A 19,417-nucleotide genomic window follows, 5' to 3' on the forward strand; every position below is an offset into this window, starting at 1 on the left:
GACATCATTGAAGGCCATCAACCAAGGTATTTTTTCTTATCACTTCAGATTAGGAATTGAACATATGAGCTTTGTTTAATCATAGCTTGTAAGCAGTTGTTTAAAAAGCATCATGTTCAACAAGCATTTACAAAGCATATTTACTTTTGGTAGCAATTTTTAAAATGCAGTTATTTATTTTGAAACACATACATATCCATACTAAAGCGTATTTCTTATATTTGCCTTTAGGATAATAGTTAAGTTAGCAAACAGTGAATACACCCCCTTTGAAACATGTAAACAGTGAAGGCACCCCCTATGAAACATATAAACAGTGAAGATACCCCCTATGAAGCATGTAAACAGTGAAGACATGCCAGTGCTGAAGAACAAACAATTTTTAACTAAAAATGGTCAACCTGATGAGTAGCCATTTCTTCCAAAAACAATTTCCTATGTGGTTGTGGGCTGAGGCCTGAATTGCCCCATAAATACCTGTTGATTATGTCAGAAATGTAGAGCTGGTCTGTGCACATGTCCTGTGTTTCCTTAAAGCGGAGCTCCACCCAATGGGGAAGTTCCGCTTTAAGCCTTTGTCCCCCTCTCCCCATTAAGGATTGGCACCTTTGGAGAGCGGGGGGGCGGTTAACCAAATTTGACAGCAGGGATCCCAATATTGTCAAGATCCACTCAGACGCCTGAATTGCAGCTGGCTCAGCTTCTTAGTGTGCCACTGAGAGCCTGAGTCAGCCACATCTGTCCTCTCCACAGCTTGGCGCTCCAGTGAGCTCTGAAGGGGGCAGAGTAGAGAGCCGGTGACTGACAGCCACTGAGATAACAGTATTTCTAGTGATGGGGAATAAAGCTTTGTGTGTGTTTGTAAGGCTTTGAGTCTTTACTTTCAATCTATATGCACAGGCCAACAATGTCTAATGGTAACCCTGATCCCGCTGGAAGGTCTTTGGGGTCATACTCAGACAGGCAGAGCATGATTATCATACTGGTATTGAATGAATGATCAAGTATAATGTGCAGTTTTCTAACCATTACTGTGACAATTGACAAGTATATAATTTTATTAAAATCATCTATCAGTATGTTTTTTTTGTACATCAAAATGTTTCTGTATTGTAAATGTTTCCATATTGCACAGCAGCCACCAATTTGAGATGTGATTTCATGGCTGGATTACCTGCAGGTAATAAAAGAAAGGGAGGCTGAGTGAATGACTGCACCAGATGCTGGGCTATAGCTGTGGAGCTGAATCCTGCTAACCTCAATTTCACCAGTCTTTCTTCTTTGTGTCACAGATTCACATGAAGACTATGCCAGCAGCGATGTTCAGACTTCTCACTGGGCAGGAAACCCCTCTTTACATATAACAATGAGCAGCCATAAAGAAAAACGCTTTTCAATCCCAGATCAATACATCCACACATCAGAAGAGATACTGGACAGACATTTTGTATTTTGAACAAAAAGACAACAAATATCATCAGACTATTGCTTTTTTTGCTTTCTTATTCCTTTTTTTATTTTTATTACTATTATTTTTTTTTTGCTTCTTTCTTTTGCCAAAGTTCTGAGCGTGTTCATCAGCAACAAGGACAATTTGTAAATTACAACAAGATATTCTGGACTGATTCCTCTTCATTAATAGTGACAAGGATATTTATTTGTTATCGTACATGTAGTGTTTTAGTGTAAGTGCTGTATGTTACATTGGTGAGTGTGGGAAATCTGACATGTTGGAAGATGGAAATACTGCACAGTGGATTCTGTAGGTCAGTGTAGGTCAGGCTATGGTCATCTGGAAACCCAATGCTGTGTAGGTTCCACTAAACAGTCCCTACAATCTCAATATTTTCTATATCTCCATTATCACTTTAACTAACTGTTTTTAAGTCATTCATATATGTTATGTGTATTTAATGTAATGGACCACTTTGGCCTTTATTTAATAAGTCAAGGATGAATGTGCACACTGCAGTAGCTCCATATGGACCAATCCGAAATAATCTTTCATTGTTCTACATGAGATGAAAGCTGGTTGCTCTTAGTACATCATAGTTCTTTGTGCAAGGCCTTGAGTTCCAGTTCTATTTTCATTGTCTTTACTGTTCTGGGAAATTGTGGAAAAACACAACCATTAGTACTCCTAGTAACCTTATTTTTAAGAGGTAGGTGCTCATCAACAAGGCTTGGTTAATTGGACAGTAGTTGTGTTATGTGTTAACAATATAAATTCAGTTTTTCATGAGATGCCAGTGAATGTGCTGTGATAAAACTGCAACAGATGCCAGTGAATTTGCTGTGCTAACACTTGTGAAGCATCATTTGTCATCCATAAAAAAATATATTGATTTGATTATAGACTTATATAGGCCAGACTGCAGAAATTAAATTTGCCCTTCATTGGAACTGTGGCTTTGCCAGCTTAAGCTTTACTAGTTTTCAACAACTTGGTAGCAGAAATAGGCAGTAAAAAAAGAATCAACTTAAGTAACAAATTTAAATAGTGAACAGTGGAGGTTTTTTATTTGCAATGTTCCCATCACCCCCTTATGAGTGTGCCAGCTATTTATGCTGTATTACATATTCAGCTTGATGAGCACTTACATATCCATGCTTTAAAATATAGTTTGCACTATATTTTGTGTCTACGTTCCTTCACTTTTTACCGTACATTGCCCTTATGATCCCGTGAATCAAAGGTACTGTCTACTGGGTGAATGAACACTTGATTTAGGTCTTGCTAAATTGGTTATATAGGAATATTACAAACATCATGCTGGAGAGTGAAAACAGAGTATAGGCATAAGACATGTTCCCGTTATAAACTGTGAAAATCTGTAATGTCGGTGTTAAGCTGACTAGTGCAAGAAACGAAATCCTATTATTAGAACATCCTATGAGATATACTAAATGAAACTGTCTTTTATTTTCCAGTTAACATTGTAAAGTAAGGCTTGGAAGAGCAGATGGTTGGCAGCACACAGCTCAAATGATGAACACAACTCAAATCTTCTGAGAGTTAACTCCAAAATAAATGTCATATGAACCAAAGAATTGTGTGGTGCTCAACTAGGCAGACATTTGAACAGATGCATATCATTTTTATATATCTTGAACTTGGCACTAGCGATTTCTGGTGTTTAGCCATGGTCACGTACCTAGGACCAACTTGATATACTACAGAATCGCAAGACATATAGAAATTCATAGTTGAGAGCAAGAACACTTTTTTTGATCACATCTCTGACAATACTCATGAATATGAATGATTCTGCAGAAGTAGGATAAGTAGCTACAGTAACTGACAACAACAGTGTCTGATTGCTTCAGAAATAAAAGTACGAATGCATCTCCATGCAGATTTTAAGCCTTTTCTTCCAGATGGAACAGAAAACAAATTGGATCACATGGTATAGGTGTGATTGTTTGTCATGTGTATACATGTATCACTCTGTTGGCGTATCGATCTTGTTTATATAGTATATTCTCAAGATCTAACAGATGACATTTTGCTTCCATAACAATGTTTTAGAAGGGAGCGATTTAGAAGGGAGCAGATAGATTGTGTTCTTTGTTTCTTTTATTACTTTCTGCACAAGTCCTGTTGATGAAAGCAGGAGAGACAGAAACGTTAAGCTTGCTTTCTTGTTTTGTTCAGTCAATGACAATTCATGACCATGAACAGTATTAGACGGTGTGCATCGTGACTTTGTATTTCATTAACAAAATAAATGTCGATCGGTGTTCTGAATTTTGGCTTAGACCTTAAATAGTTCACACTGTGACATAAAAAGCCTTACCATACAGTAACACAAACGTACTGTATTTCCAGGAAGTTGCATGCAGCCGCCAATGTAGGAAAGGAGTAATCTATCACTGTTAATAAATTTAATAGAAATAAAGGTCTGTTGCTTTGTTATTTAAGTCACTGATCATTGCACTGTATTGCCATTGGGAGCACAAAGCAGGCATTTACAAGAAGACTGTTATGTATTTCAGTTTGTGTTCACACATATCTGAAAATAATATTATTTTGTTCATGTAGATTATATTTTCATAATTTCGAGGTTTTTTGCATCCTTCAGATTGTGGGGTTTATCAGACAGCTAAATAACATCTTTGCTTAGAAACTCTTTTTGGAAAAAAACCCCTTTTGGATATTTTGCGAGAACCCAAATTATGTGGGGCATTAGGATGCAATGCAACCCCAAAAGGACTTATGTGGCCCCCCTCCCAACATATACTACTTATATTGCATTTTCTGCAATTTCTTTCATGATAAGGGAGTCCACAAATTAAAGTTACATTGCCCCCTCTGGCCAATGACTAATGTACTTTCAGAAGGCTCCATTCAATTAAGTCAAACCTTGGATTTACATGGAAGGTCTGCATAGTCAATACTTGCTCCCCTCCCTATATATAATCATTACCATTACAGCTGTGGAAAAAATAAATCTGCACAAAAAAGCTAGCAAAAATACTTACCCCATGATGACACCTAGGTAAGTTTGACAACACAATCCTTATAGTAAGATCCTGGGAACTCTGAAGATCTCTTCTGTGCTGTGCTGGAGCATCTTCTCCTGAGCCTTGCGATACTTAGCCTTTCCAGGTGTTTGCCTAAAGGATCATAATGCCACCTTCTCCTGTGCAGAAGCTGGTTGAAAAGTAAATATACATTGTATTTTCTAACTTTTCTACACCTGTTTTTTTTTGTAGTGCAGTGATTATACAGGGGGGATGGGCTAATATTGAATAATAATATATGTAGGCCAAAAAATCCACTTTAGCTTTTCTTTACAGTTTGTTTCTATTCAGGAAGATATCATATTGGCATTATGATTATATAACTGCCTGTAAACATTTGTTTAAGAAAATAATCAAACTGGCTTATTTAGAAGAAAAGTGTAACATTAATAGAAGAACTGCAAAGAGCATTAACTCGAAGAAGTCAGTTAGATTACAGCTTGCTGTAGTCAGATCAAGAATCAATGATTTCTGTTGCTATACACCATGACCACATAACTGGTATAGTTATACATTTGTTTATTGACTCCTGATCCCATGTTACCCAGAGGTTCAAAAAGGCAGATCCATAATAGCTCTATAAATTTAATGACAGTTTTAGAATAATTATGTCTGGCTATTAAAGTAGAGTTTGTATAGTCGGAGGATTTTTTCTGTCTCTATTGTTTAGAAATTAAGCCCTTGCATTCATACCGTGCTTTTGTTTTTCCAAGACCAATACTATTTTAAGTGCTTTGGCTCTGGAACATGTATGACCACTTGATACTAAATAAGGTGAAGCCATGTAGTGATGTAGTGAACACGTTCTAGGAGGATGGGGGAGGGGCAGTCGCCCCCTAGGCCAGAACTGATAAGATATGCTGAGCTGAGGATACTGAGTAGAGATACTTTACCATCAATCAGAACCTGTAGTCTGTGACTGTAAAAATATGTGTCAGAAGAAGTCTTGACCCCTAGGAACAGAGAAGAACATAGAAACCTCTTGTCCCAGAGAAAGGGTAAGTTGTTTTCCCCCAGACCAAAAGTTCTCACCCCACCCATGACAGTCTCTATTTTAAACAACCATTCCTTAATAAGCAAGTTTTAATGTGAAACATCAGGTAAAACCTGTTATGTTGCATAGCATGAGGAAATTTTAGCATTTCTGTTGGTATTTTTAATTATATTTACCCATTTGAAAGTTTTCTCTATACTTCCACTTTTGTCACCAGCATGGAAAGTAATGAGAAACATCTCCAACAGAGACAGCAATAAAAAAAGACTGAGGGTGTAGTCCTTCTCCTTTCTATCCAGTACTAGAACAAGACTGATTCTGCTAGAAACCGAGTTTAAAAGGAAACATATTCCTAAAATATTCTTTGCCTGGTTGTCATGATGAAGTAAAGGGTCTTATACAGTACAATCCTGGTTTCAGGCCATTGACTCAGGAACTGTTGAGTCCAATGAATCAACTTGATGGTCAGGCAGGCAGTATATTCAGGAGTTACCAGCAATTGCAACCTTCATATTTTACTCTGCACAGTTTACCATTTGGCACACATTTCGCCATAATTGTTTAGCTGAACTAAAAAAGCACAAGGGTAAATATAGCCTCTTTGTTCCTTATTGGGCTATTTTGTCTGCTTTGGGATAGATATAATAAAGGTTACATGAATAATGTTTTTTTCTAGACAGAGTGGAATTAATCCCATTTAAAGGCTAAAGGGATGTTCACTTTGCAGGGGAAGTTGCACTTTGTAAGGGAATGTTCCTCATAGCTTAGCAAATGAGTTGAAGCTTTGTTAACTTTCACCATCCGATTATGTGCAGGTAACATACTGCTTTTTTGTTTTTTTAATTTTCTTGCATGTGATTGGGTATGGTTTACAAAGTAAAGCTTCACCACATTCCCCAAGCTGTGGGGCAAATTCCCTTGCACAGGGCAATTTCTGTTGCAAAGTGAACAACCCCAATGTCCCTAGAGGGCCACTTGACCTAGAGATGTGATGAATGAAAGCGAAGCAAAGAGAATAAATAGCTTGTTTTTTATTAAAACATTTTCTGAAAACACTTTGAGGTACATAAAGTAATACAACACTGAGGTTGTAAAACAGATTTCTTCTTCTGAAGATCTTTTTTTTCTGTAAATTGAGCTACCTTTCATTGGTGAAACAAATAAGATACAATTTGATAATGGTATCTGCAAGCTTGCAGCATCACAAAATGGTCCTCTTTTTCGAGGTGATCATTGTTGAGAATATGGTTGTACAATAAATGAAGCTACATGGCAGCAATATCCAAATCTCTATTTTCAAACAAAAATAGAATAAACCCCAGACATCTATTTTAAAAAAGGCTTTTTGTGTGGAAATAAAGCTTGCATTGTTGTTGCAGAACTTATTACATTCAGGGACCTCTTCAAGTTTGGAGTCTCTTGTCCCATGCATGATCAAGTCCAGACAGGAGATGCCATGTTGTAGTTGGTTCAGATTATAGAGCTGGATTAAAAAGTGACAGTTTTGCATGCAATCTGCTCGCTGTTGATCAAAGGATGGTTTCTCTGCAAACTCCAATTAGACTATGTGGGCGGTCCTGATCCATGTCACGTGCTAGATGAATCCTGTGTAGAAATGCTACTGGAGAACTAAGAGCTCCACAGCTCCGAAGATGAAGGTCTTCTTGTAGTCGTTTTCTTGACATACTGATATTCTGCTGGGAACTGGTGATCACCTGGCAGAATCAAAGTTTAGAAGTTACAATTCTGTTGTTAAAAGCATCCCTAAAAATAAAGTGTTTTTGCCAAGGGATTTTAAAGGCTTATTTTTTTTATCAATAACAAACATTTCACACTTACCTGCTCTGTGCAATGGTTTTACACAGAGCATCTCCGATCCTCCTCTTCTTGGGTCCCCAGCCAGCGCTGTTGACTCCTCCTCTCCTGCGTGCGCCACCATTGCAAGCTGCTTGCTATGGCGGTGCACATGCAGGCTCACCCCTGAGCCGGGCTGTGTGCATCCATGGACACATGCAGTGTGGATTGGCCCTGCCCCCCCACTCCCTCCTCAGATGATTTGACTGACAGCAGCAAGAGCCAATGGCTCCTGCTGTTGCCCCTGTGTCCTGTGTGCCCCAATGCTGCCGCAGACAGGCACAGCTCTGGTTTGAGATAGGAATCAGGTAAGTATGAGGAGGGTGAGGGGGCAATACTAGTTCAGGGACATTTGTTTATCTTAATGCAGGAAATGTACTAAGGTAAAAAAGACATTCTGTCTTTAGAACCACTTTAAAATGATCCTGAAGTCAAAATATTTTTTACCTTAATTCATTACCTGCTTTAAGGTAAAAAAAATCCCACTAACTGCTCCCCCCATCAAACACTTACCTGTCTTTTCTCACTGCTCAAGCACTGCCCTGGCTGCAGCACCACACCTCTCACCTTCTGGTCTCACAGGTGACACTGAGAACAGTAGGAGACATAAGCTCCTGCTGCTGTCAGTCAAACTCCTGTGAGGTAGGAGCAGGAACATGGCTTTCCAGCACTGTGTGTGTCTATGGATGCACATAGTCTAACTTGGGAGCATGTGCATGGGTGCCCCCATTACATCTAGCTTGCTAAGGAGGTGTCCAGAGCAGGGAGAAGCTGGGGACTTCCAGAAGAGGAGGTAAGGGACCACTCTGTTCATTATCATTGCACAGAGCTAGTATGTATAACAGCATTTTTATTTTAAGGAGGGAAGTATAACCTTTAGTATCACTTTAAAACTGGACTACAAGCAAACATCTACAATGGCACAGGTGAAATACAGATATGAAAACTGTTTTTCATTAGCTACCCACGTGTTCCAGACATTTCCACTAGACATCATATCCTTGACCTTCACTGCGGCACGAACATAGTTTGGGTAAGAACTAAGGTCAAAGCACATCTTTTGTCTGCAAAATTAAATGTGGAAGACCAGCAGTACACTGATGAGGCCACCTCTCTACTCTCTCCTCCTGTCAGCACGTGCACTTCATTAGAGCCTGATTATTTGTAGTGCTGGCCTTCCTTCTTCCAATCTGAGTGCTGCAGTGCAGAGGATTACGAGAGGCTGATAATGAGTCAAATTTAGATACTTGTACTAGTTTCATTTGTACATTTAGTGATCTTTTTTAAGTGAATCCATTACTGCTTTTATCGATGTTTTTATATCTGCCTGGAGGTCCGCTTCAGTATATGCTTAAGTTCTCTAAAATACAAGTATAATGTATGTTAGTTATACTTTTTGTGTTATTATTGTACGATTTATATAAAGCTGTCACATTTTTACTAGCTTGCTAATCCATATTTTGATTGTTCTAACTCATACAGAGATTTTCAGAAATCGTGTCCGATGTCTGTTTATAAAATATGAAGTCTGTAATAGTATGATAGTAAAAGTTGATTCCCTTGGAGTACATATCCACCCCCTTCCCCCTTGTATACCTATTGGTTAATGAATTCACCCATTATGCTCATCAGTCCATCACTAGCCTACAGGATTTGGTCCAGTCATCAACATTATGAAGAAAAGTTAAAGCTTAAATTTAGCTAAAAGTAAAAACATAAAAATTAGGACAGAAACATAACTTACAGTTAATATATGTCCCTTGTGCTGATTCTTCAGTTAGGAGAAATCATTCTCCATCCTACCCCAAGCCATAATATGTTGGTGTAGCAGTGTTAATACAACTAAAGGGCTGTCAGGAGCTCTCATGAATAGAGCCTGACAATACCCACCCTTTCCTGCCCGATCCACCATTAATAGAAGCAATATTACAGCTTCTATGAATGACACAGCATCTATGAATGGGGGACAAGCAGATGATTGATAGCTCCAACCCCTCCATTCATAGTGTCATTCATAGAAGCTGTGGTACTGCTAGGATGAAGGCAGATTTCTCCTAAAAGAAAAACAGTCAGCCCATGGGACACATCATATTAACAGTAAGTTATGTTCTGTGTGCTAATTTTTATGTTTTTAATTTAAGCCAAACTTAGACTTTGATATTTTCTTATCTTCTTTCTTATTTTCTTATCAAAGGACTCTGGATCTTGGGGGTCCCAGTGAATTGCAGAGACATACCAGGTGCCTGGGAATGATTGTGTCATAATTTAGCCTGCAGTTTCCCTGCCTGTGCAATTCTTACCTCCTTGCTTCTCCTAGTTCTCTGATTCCTTTCACATGTGTTGATTGGCTTTTCTACTCACCTATGGGTGTTGTCTGCTATTCTGTGGGTTTATATTTGCTTTCCCTTGCATCACTTCCTGGCCCGCCTCTCAGTTTGATTTGCTATATATACATGCTCTCAGTCCAGCCCATATTGCTTGAACAACTTCACAGTTCTCTGAGCTCTTGTCTGATTTATTTTTTTGTATCCTGTGTCTGACTACCCGTGTACCAATCCCAGCTTCCTCTACTGCTTGTGTTTGCCTGCCACCCACCCTGACCTTAGCTTGTTTCCTGGTTTTCCTTTTCCTGCTGTCGTACTGTACACACTCTAGTGAAGGGTTTCTCAACCAGGGTTCCATGGAACTCTGAGGTTCCTCCAGAGGTTACTAGAAGTTCCTTGAGCAATTAGCAATTTTTGCCTCTCAGATAAGTTCACACTAACACCATTAATTATTTTAGCTATCTGTAAGGGGGCAATTCTTCCCAATGACCATAACTGTAAAGAGCATTCTTCCCACTGATCAATACACTAGTGTATCGTGAATTGTAGATATAATTTTTAGTAGAGGTTCCCTGAGACCAGGAAGTTAATTTAAGGGTTCCTCTGTGTTGAAATGGTTGGAAAAAGCTGCTCTAATCGTCTAGGCCTTCTTAGCTGGGTGTACCTGGGGCCATGATCTGGGTCCAGCTTGCTGCAAATTCATCCTCACCATCAGGGGCCCTGATAAAGAAGCAGGTTGGGGATTAGACTCCATGCCCTGGGGAACTCTGACTTGGTGAACTACAAGGGCTCACTATCGCCGACTCCTGACAGATTGCTCTTCAGTAAAATTTCTGCTTCTCTATTTTTTCGAGTTATGTTCCCACCACTTTTGCTTTCCATGTGATTTGTACAATAATAATATGGCCTCTCTGGATAACCATGCATTTCAGATGGCATTTTAAATAGCATATTACACCAGTTGTTTGATATTTCCAAATTTTCTTTTGGGAAGGTCTTTAAATTAAAGCAGAGAATCTGATGCTGAACCTTCCTGGTGAATTTGTTTTAAATTCCCTGTTTCATTAATATGCCCCTTGGATCCTGTTAAATAAATTCTTTGATTTGCTAAATCACATGCCTAGAATGTGGATGTATCACACCGCCATCCGCACTTAAAATAAGCATTTAAAACATCACCTGACAAATAATTTTACTTTTCCTTCTACTTATTTATTAATCAAAATGCAGTGATAAAAGGCTGTCACTTCATTAGGATTTGTTTGTATCTAAAAATAAACATACATTATGCAAATGTAATTAAACGTGTTCTAATGATGAAAAGTAGGCTAGGTAAATGATGTGGTGATGGAAAATGGGCTCAGGCTTTTTTAGAGAAGCTGTGTGTGAATTTAAGTGTACGTCATAGAAATGTTATATGTAAATCTTGGCATGAAACCCGTGTGTTGAATGACCAACCAGCCTTCTATACCTCTTGAGCAATTGGTGGAAAGTTTTATACTCCTGAAGTCCTAGCTCTAAGTTTGGAGTGGGGCTTTAAGAACACACTGGGGGCGATTTACTAAAACTGAAGAGTGCAAAATCTAGTGCAATTCTGCACAGAAACCAATTATCTTCCAGGTTTTTATTGGCAAACACTAATCGAACATATTGAAATTAGAAGCTGATTAGCTACCATGCACATTTGCAGCAGATTGTGAGTGTTAACATTTTAGTAAATCTACCCCACTGGGTCAAAGGCATGGTAGAAAACATCATTTAAAAAGAAGAGTCATGCATACAGGTGTCAGAAATAAAATGCACCTACAAAATCAGAAGCTTTTAGGTTGTATTCAGAAAAACCACATTTAAAATGCAGTTATGTGCCAGGAATGTTTAAAGAATTTTTACTAAACTTTTAAAACTTTCAAGTACATGTAGCAATTTTCCATTTACAGAAGATCACAAAGCCTGCTGTGCTGTGTGTCTTACCTGCAGCTGCTTGTAAACACGCACAGCCCCAGCTGATGGATCACACAGCCCTGCAGTGCCGAGTGATCTATCTGTTCTATCAGGGCATGGTAGGGCTGTGTCTTATATACTCATACACAGCACTGGCCCTGACACGGCTGGTTTAAAAGATTGACAGTGCTGATTGAAAAGTGAAAGATTACACAGCATTGCAGGGCTGTGTGACCCATCAGCCGAGGCTGTGGATGTGTATGATAGATTGCAGAGAGCTGCAGAGTTGGGTGATCTTTTATTATTATGGATGAATGATTAGCACTATAGGGGCTGCACTGATTGTTCATTTATAATAGTAAAGGAACTCTTAGCCTAAAAAGGGGATAGTAGCTCAATTCTTGCTGTACCTCCCCCACAGGAACACCCATAGCTTGAGCATTCCTTGGGCTTCAAAATGGGGTGGACCTGTAGCCAGCAAAGAAGGGATGTTTAAATGGTTAGTTCCCCTTTACAAAAGTTATGTAAAAGTGATCTAACATGGCTCCCCCCCAATCCTAAACTGTCAGGGCTCCTGCAAATCGTTGCACCTTTCTGGGGACTTACAATTCCCGCTGCTTTCTCTCCTATCTCTGTCCAGCATTGCAAGGATGGACCAGACAGATTCTGATTGGTCAGCACTGTCCATGTGATGAACCGGTGGAGTAGGGGGTGGGCAGGATATGGGAGGGTTTCTGGTGTTAGGCCACCTTTATAGATTTTCTGTTACAAATTCTTGTTGAGCTAACACTTTAATGTTCAAGGGGCCACTGCTCCAAATGGAACTAAGTGCTATATGCACTTGATCCCCTTTGAAATTAAATAAAAGCTGACAAAAATATAATGAGGGTTTGATCCCAGTTATTTCTTACAAATAGAGATTGTTTGCTTTTTACTAGGTCATTGTGGATTGTAGCAGAATCACCTTAAATGCATATCATATGCCAAAATGTATGCAATCCCTCACATTCTCTCCAGGGAAACTTTTGTCACCTTGACAGCAGGTGGGAGGAAATCTATTTAATGAAGCCACAGACAGCAGTAGAAATGTGACAGTGGTTCTTATCCTTCCCCACTATTCATGACTTAAAAAAAAGTTTTGGCTTACCTTACACTTTAAACATTTAGGCTAGGAGTACATTGGTGACTAAGGGGTTGATTTACTAAAGGCAAATAGACTGTGCACTTTGCAAGTACAGTTGCTCCAGAGCTTAACAAATGAGGGAAGCTCTGCTGACCTCCATCATCCAATCACGCGCAAGCAAAAATGCTGTTTTTTCTTTTCCTTGCGTGTGATTGAGTATTATTTGAAAAGAGAAGCTTTACCTCATCTGCTAAGCTCTGGAGCAATTGCACTTGCAGAGTGCACACTCTATTTGTCTTCAGTAAATCAACCCTTAAATCTCTTTGCTACAGAAAGTTTTACCAATTGCACGCAGTCTCGTCACATACAGAGTACTGAAATCACTGAAAATCTCCATAGGAACAGCAAACTGCCCATGTATGCATGTTTGTGTACTACATCTTAATTGACAATAAAATCCACTCTGTTCAGTCTTTTGGCCATGCGATTCTGGACATCTGAGCATCCGTTTTCAAAACAACCCCCAAGAGCTCACTGACACTAGGTGCATTGAGCTGTGCTGATCAACGCTGATCAACAATTGTTCTCTATGTGCCCTGTGCACACCATGAAAGTGTATGCACTTAGGAAAAAAGTAGATATGCTGCATTTTTATGCAATGCAATGAACAAGAATGCATATCAATGCATGTCAATACAAAACATGTCTGTCAAAATTCGAAAAAAAAATAGATATTATTTTGGTCCGTGATGTAGCTTTAAAATGGTGGTCAATGTGTAGTAAAGTGCAGCACAACACATTAAAAAATGAATATCAACACGCTTTAACATGTATCAAAGGATATGCATTTTTTTTTTATGCGTGTGTAATGAGAACAAGCCCTAAGTGCGGTAAAATCCTCATCTGATCTCTACTCCTATAAAAGGCTCCTCTTTAATGAGCCACATCTACAAATTGCTCTTTTCCTACCTCTGTGCAGTTCTGATCCCGTAAGTAAAGTTTCATTTAAGATGCTTTTGAATGTTGGTATAGAGACTGACTGGGTCACCCTGCATTTGGCAATTATCAATGTATGCTCATTGAGAAACAGGGGCGGACTGACCATTTGGAAATTCGGGCACTGCCCGAGGGCCCGGGGTCAGTAGGGGGCCCCATGAGATGCCCCTGGTACCTTTTTCATTGGCTTTTTTGAGTTTGGGCAAGGACACAGGGGCCCCATGATCCCCTATTGCCCGAGGGCCCCATGAGTTGTCAGTCTGCCCCTGTTGAGAAATAAAGACAGCAAAGTGCATGTACAGGAGTAAGGAGATACTATGATGTATACTATGATACAGGAATATATGATGTATACTATGATATAGGAATATATGATGTACAGGGGCGGACTGACCATTGGAGCACTTGGGCACTGCCCGAGGGCCCATGGTCAGTAGGGGGACCCATGAGATGCCCCTAGTACCTTTCATAGGATTTTTTGGGTGTGGTTTGAGTGTGGGTGAGGACACAGGGGTCCCATGATCCCCTATTGCCCAGGGGCCCCATAAGTTCTCAGTCCGCCCCTGATGATGTATACTATGATACAGGAGTAGGGAGATACTAAGATGTATTCCAAGATACTATGATGTGTTCTTTAATGGAATTATTAAAATGTATGCAACAGCATTTCACCAAACAAAAATTGGCATTACAATTCATTTCACCCTTTAATGATTACTTTGTCAATAAAGGGAATGTATAGTGGCTCTTTACATTCTTTATTATGCTGGGGACTAAAAAAAGGAAAAAAAAAATCTTTTAGTGAGATACAAATAAACTTTTACATGTGAATATTATGCATATTTCTATCCATCCAGCAGGTGGAGCTTTAGGCTTCTGTTCACACTTTTTCGAGCATATCCTTTGCTTTTCTGCACACACTAGTGAATCAGCCAGATCAAACCAGAAACTCATCCTCTTAGCAGGGGCGGACTGACCATTTGGAGACTTGGGCACTGCCCGAGGGCCCGGGGTCAGTAGGGGGCCCCATGAGATGCCCCTGGTACCTTTTTCATAGGCTTTTTTGAGTTTGGGCAAGGATACAGGGGCCCCATGATTGTAAACTCTCACAAGCAGAGCCCTCCTAATCCTCTTGTATTGAATTGTATACTATCACTCTTATATTGAAAGCACTGCATAAACTGTTGGTGCTATGTACATCCTGAAGGAGTTGTGCCCCCTTGAAATCAGTAGATGAAATAGTGCCCCAAGGGCCAGATAAAAGCAAGCAAATGGCCACAGTTTGGAGACCTCTGAATTAAAGTATAACTAAAGGCAAAACATTATTTTTTAGTTTTGAATAGAGTGGAGAGAGATTAGAACACCTGTCAGGTTATTATTCCTGTCTGTGTTCTTGTTAGGCATATTCATCCTCTAAATTTGTCCTGTTTACTGTTACAGTGATATTAATGTCATTGAGAGTGAAAGTGAATGAAAATGTCAAATTTTGGGTTGTCACCAATCAATAATTGAGGAGAAATCTTTCAATGGGCATACTAGTCCTGGTGACTGTGGTAATTAGCAGGGATTCCTGCACTTTGGAGGGATATCCTCTCACGTCCTGTTTTGGTACAGGAGATAAAGGAAAATATCCCCAATGGGTCACATATAGCAAAACAAAACAGAGAGGTGTTATAACCCTCCCTTACTCTATCCAAAATAAATAGTTTTGCCTTTAGTTCTACATTAATAGATCAGTGTCTTGGTGTACTTGTTGCAGAGATGTATGCCTCATGAATATTTGATGCTAAAACAGGAATTCTGGACAATTTGCATATTTTTGAATGATAATAAGATATCCATGATTTTTTGTTAAAATAACATCTGGCTGCAGAACAATAGGAAGATTTGGAATTCACATTTTGCTCACTTGCGTTTTCCTCATGTGACAACTCATGAGCTGTACAGCTCTGTTTTTTTCCTAAGTTCAAACTCTAATGACTACATTTTATAGTGTTCCTTTCTAATGTGTCAAAAATGTGATTGGCATAATACAGATTTTTATAATTTAGACAACTTTTCTGGATTTGTTGCCTTATGTTTTGGGATGTTGGTGTTTTTGTTGAATCAGCGGCCATTGTCAGTGGGATTTCCCAGAAAACGTGATAAGATTGTGCTGCCTAGTATTACCTAAATTAGTTAACAGGCAGGTGGGAAAGTTACTGCATGTTTTGGTTCCTCAAGATGTTTAAAGAGATCCCTGGGATAGAAGAAATCACTATGATGGAGATTGTAGGTACTTACCTGCCCTGTGGGCAGTAAGTTCTCTTTCAGAGACCCAAGGGCCACGGCTATCCAACACTTCCGGTTCCCCTGCTGCATGCTGTTGTTCCATCTACTGCATACAACATCACTACTATGTCCACAGCATCTGGAGCCACAGAGTGTGTGTGCGTGTGCGTGTGCGTGTGTGTTATGCAAACTATGTTTATTCTTAAAGCTGAAATTTAGCTGAAAACCTTTTTTTTTTAAATCTTAATAGCTTTAGTTACATAACTTACCTGTAATTAAGTTTGTCCAACAAGCTGCTGGATTCTTCTCTGCAGAGCTGCCCTGTCCTCTTCCTGTCTCCTAACTTCGAGTGCTCTTAGGGGTTAACACCTTTGGGTCTCTGGGCTCAGCTGCACTAAAGATGATCTGATGGGGACACTCTTCCTCCATTGATGAAGGTTCTTTCACTGAGTAAACTGCCTGTAACATGATCTGTGAATGGTGGAGAGTCTGATCCATCACTGGACTCTTTTCCCCGTTCACAGATCCTGTTACAGGCAGTGTAATCAATGAAATAACTTTTCCAGTGGAGGAGAGGACAGGAAGGGGTGTGACCTTATCAGGTCATCTTTAGTGCAGCTGCGCCCGAAGACCTGAAGCTGCTAACCCCTACAGCCCTGGAAGGAAGAGGACTAGCAACCCTGCAGTGAAGATTTTTACAGAATCCAGCAGCCTGCACGTCGTGTGCCAAACGTCATTATGGTTAAATCATAAAACTAAAGCTGTAGAGCTTCAAAGTGGAACTGAAAAGTGATCTGTTATTTCATAGGACTCATCTACATAGTTACAAGCTACAGAACAGTAGCTACATAGTTACAGTCAGGTTGAAAAAAGACACTAATCCATCTAGTTCAACCAATTGAAAAAAACAGACTTACATACACAAATAGAAAACCCTCAGATGTAGTATACTATCCTATACCCACAGTTGATCCAGAGGAAGGCAAAACAAAACCCCAATAAAGCATGATCCAGTTTGCTTCAGTGGAGGATATTCTTTGGATCAACTACCCTTGATGTTATTACCTATAAATATTAGAATCCAGTTTTTTGCATTTAGGAATGCATCCAGCTCTTTTTTTAAAACAATATATCGAGCTGGCCAGAACCAACTCTTGAAGGAGCCTAAACCATATTCTCACAGCTCTTACTATGAAGAAGCCTTTCCATATGTGAAGGTTAAATTTCTTTTCCCCCAGATGTAAAGAGTGCCATCTTGTCCTAGGTAAAGACCTGAAAGTGAATAACACTCTCACCAAGTTCACTATATAGACCACCTAAAGTCATGGCCAAAATTATTGGCACCCCTGCCTTTCTGTCAGATAATGCACCACTTCGCCCAGAAAATTGTTGCAATTACAAATGTTTAGGCATTTTCATGTTTATTTCTTTTGTTTGTATTGGTGTGACACAAAAAAGTGGAGAAACATAAAGCCAAATCTGACACATTTCACGCAAAACCCCGAATAGAAAATATTTTTGGCATGACTTTATGTATTTATACATGTTGATCATACCCCCCCTTAATCTCCTCTTCTCAAGAGAGAATAAATTCAGTTCCTCTAATCTTTCCTCATAGCTGAGCTCTTTATCAGTTTGGTTGCCCTTCTCTGTACTTTCTCCAGTTCCCCAATGTTCTTTTTATGAATTGGTGCCCAAAACTGAACTGCATATTCCAGATGAGGTATTACTAATGATTTGTATCGGGGAAATATGATATCTCTCTCTCTGGAGTCTATACCTCTTTTGATACAAGAAAGGATTTGCTAGCTTTAGAAACTGCTGTTTGACATTGCATGCCATTATTAAGTCTTATTATTACCTAGCAGAACACCCAGATCCTTCTCCACCATTGACTTCCCCAGTTGGTCTCCTCCTAATAAGTATGATGCATGTATGTTTTTAACCCCCAAGTGCATAATAATACATTTATTAACATCAAACCTCATTTGCCACATAGTTGCCCAGTTAAATAGTGGATCTAGTTACATACTGTAATTGGTAAGGTTGAAGAAAAGACACCAGTTCATCCAGTTTGTGTGTGTGTGTGTGCGTGTATGTGTATTTATGTCTTTACCATTTCACATATCCCTGTATATTGCAGGGGTGTGGACATTTTTAAAAAAAACTACTTGTACAAGGGACTAAATCGGGGTCCCAATCTACTTGTCCCTCATGACAATCTACTTGTCTTGATAAGGAATGTCTGGGGAATTTAAAAACAAAATATGGCGACTTAAACTTTTAATGTTTTTAACATTGTGCTGTTTATCTCCTCCTCACCTCCCTGCCTCCAGCACCACACCTGGGGATGGCTGTCCTGGGACTCCCCTCACTGGCTGAGACAGCAGCAGAGCCACTGGTTCTCACTGCTGTCAATCACAGCCAGTGAGCCAATGAGGAAAGAGCGGGGGCGAGGCCAAGCCATGGCTATGTGTGTCTTGTGGACACACAGAGCAGGGCTCAGGAGTGAGCATGCACCTGTGCCCCCATAGAAGTCCCGCAGCTGAGACTGTGTCAATGATCCGTCCTCTGGTCTGGTTCACTTTCTCTTCTACATGTTCCAGTTGCTCTGATCCCCCCTCCTCCTCCCCTCCATACATTCTTCCTGTGGGTGCGAGCACAAGGCACGCCTCCTCCTCGAGGCCAGCAAAAGAAGCCATGGAGCATGCAGGAGGGTGGTGTGAAAGGGCGTGCAACCAGCTGTACTCTGTACCAGGGCTGAGTGGACTGAGACAGGCTAGCTTTGAGCCCGGTAAAAATTAAAGCCTGCTGCTTGCCCGCAGCAGGACTAAATGTAGCAAAGAACCACCTGCCCAGCGCCCAGAACTGCTTGTCCCGTGCGTTGGGCAATATGATTTGCACATCCCTGTATTGTGTTCTATAAGATGCTCATCTAAAAGTTTTTTTGGAATTATGGATACTTCCCTCTGGCACCACCAATTGTAGAGGGGAGTTCCACATCCTTACCGCCCTAACAGTACAAAAAAACCCTACACAGTTTAAGGTAAACAGCTTATTTTCCAACTTCATTGAGTGGTCGCATGTCTTCTTAAGTGACCTGAGACTGCATAGTTGTTTTCCCAATGCTAGACTCTCCATTTAGATATATGTATATTACAATCATGTCACCTTCTAAGCGCCTCTTCTTCTCACCTCTGAGATCCTTCAGCCCCCTTAGCTTTTTTAACATCTAGAAATGTTAATTGTGTCTAAGCAGTACCAAGAAACTATACCTTTTATCTGGAATTCCTTCCTGAAAAAAGCAGCAAACGTTCTGGTATATGAGTGTGCCTATGCATTCTTGTGCCCCATAGCTGTATATCTGCAGTGTGAGATCTAAGGCACTGC

At 39.9% G+C, this 19,417-nt stretch overlaps 2 protein-coding genes across 3 annotated transcripts in view; one reads left to right on the forward strand and one right to left on the reverse strand.

The window, feature by feature from the left end:
- The window catches only part of APBA2 (amyloid beta precursor protein binding family A member 2), a 507,206-nt gene extending 503,307 nt beyond the window's left edge, over nucleotides 1-3,899 (forward strand). For both annotated transcript variants that reach the window (XM_089652450.1, XM_089652449.1), the window contains one exon: nucleotides 1,293-3,899. In XM_089652450.1, the coding sequence (XP_089508576.1) occupies nucleotides 1,293-1,364 (72 nt within the window). In that variant the 3' untranslated portion in view covers nucleotides 1,365-3,899. The remainder of the gene's footprint in view (nucleotides 1-1,292) is intronic.
- Nucleotides 3,900-6,529: 2,630 nt separating this feature from the next.
- The window catches only part of ENTREP2 (endosomal transmembrane epsin interactor 2), a 1,018,721-nt gene continuing 1,005,833 nt past the window's right edge, over nucleotides 6,530-19,417 (reverse strand). The window contains exon 11 of the mRNA XM_089652451.1: nucleotides 6,530-7,233. Within this exon, the coding sequence (XP_089508577.1) occupies nucleotides 7,048-7,233 (186 nt within the window). The 3' untranslated portion in view covers nucleotides 6,530-7,047. The remainder of the gene's footprint in view (nucleotides 7,234-19,417) is intronic.

The sequence above is a fragment of the Staurois parvus genome, unplaced genomic scaffold (assembly GCF_062004578.1).
Source record: "Staurois parvus isolate SC_StPar_1 unplaced genomic scaffold, SC_StPar_1.0 ptg000682l, whole genome shotgun sequence".
NCBI classification, from domain to species: Eukaryota; Metazoa; Chordata; class Amphibia; order Anura; family Ranidae; genus Staurois; species Staurois parvus.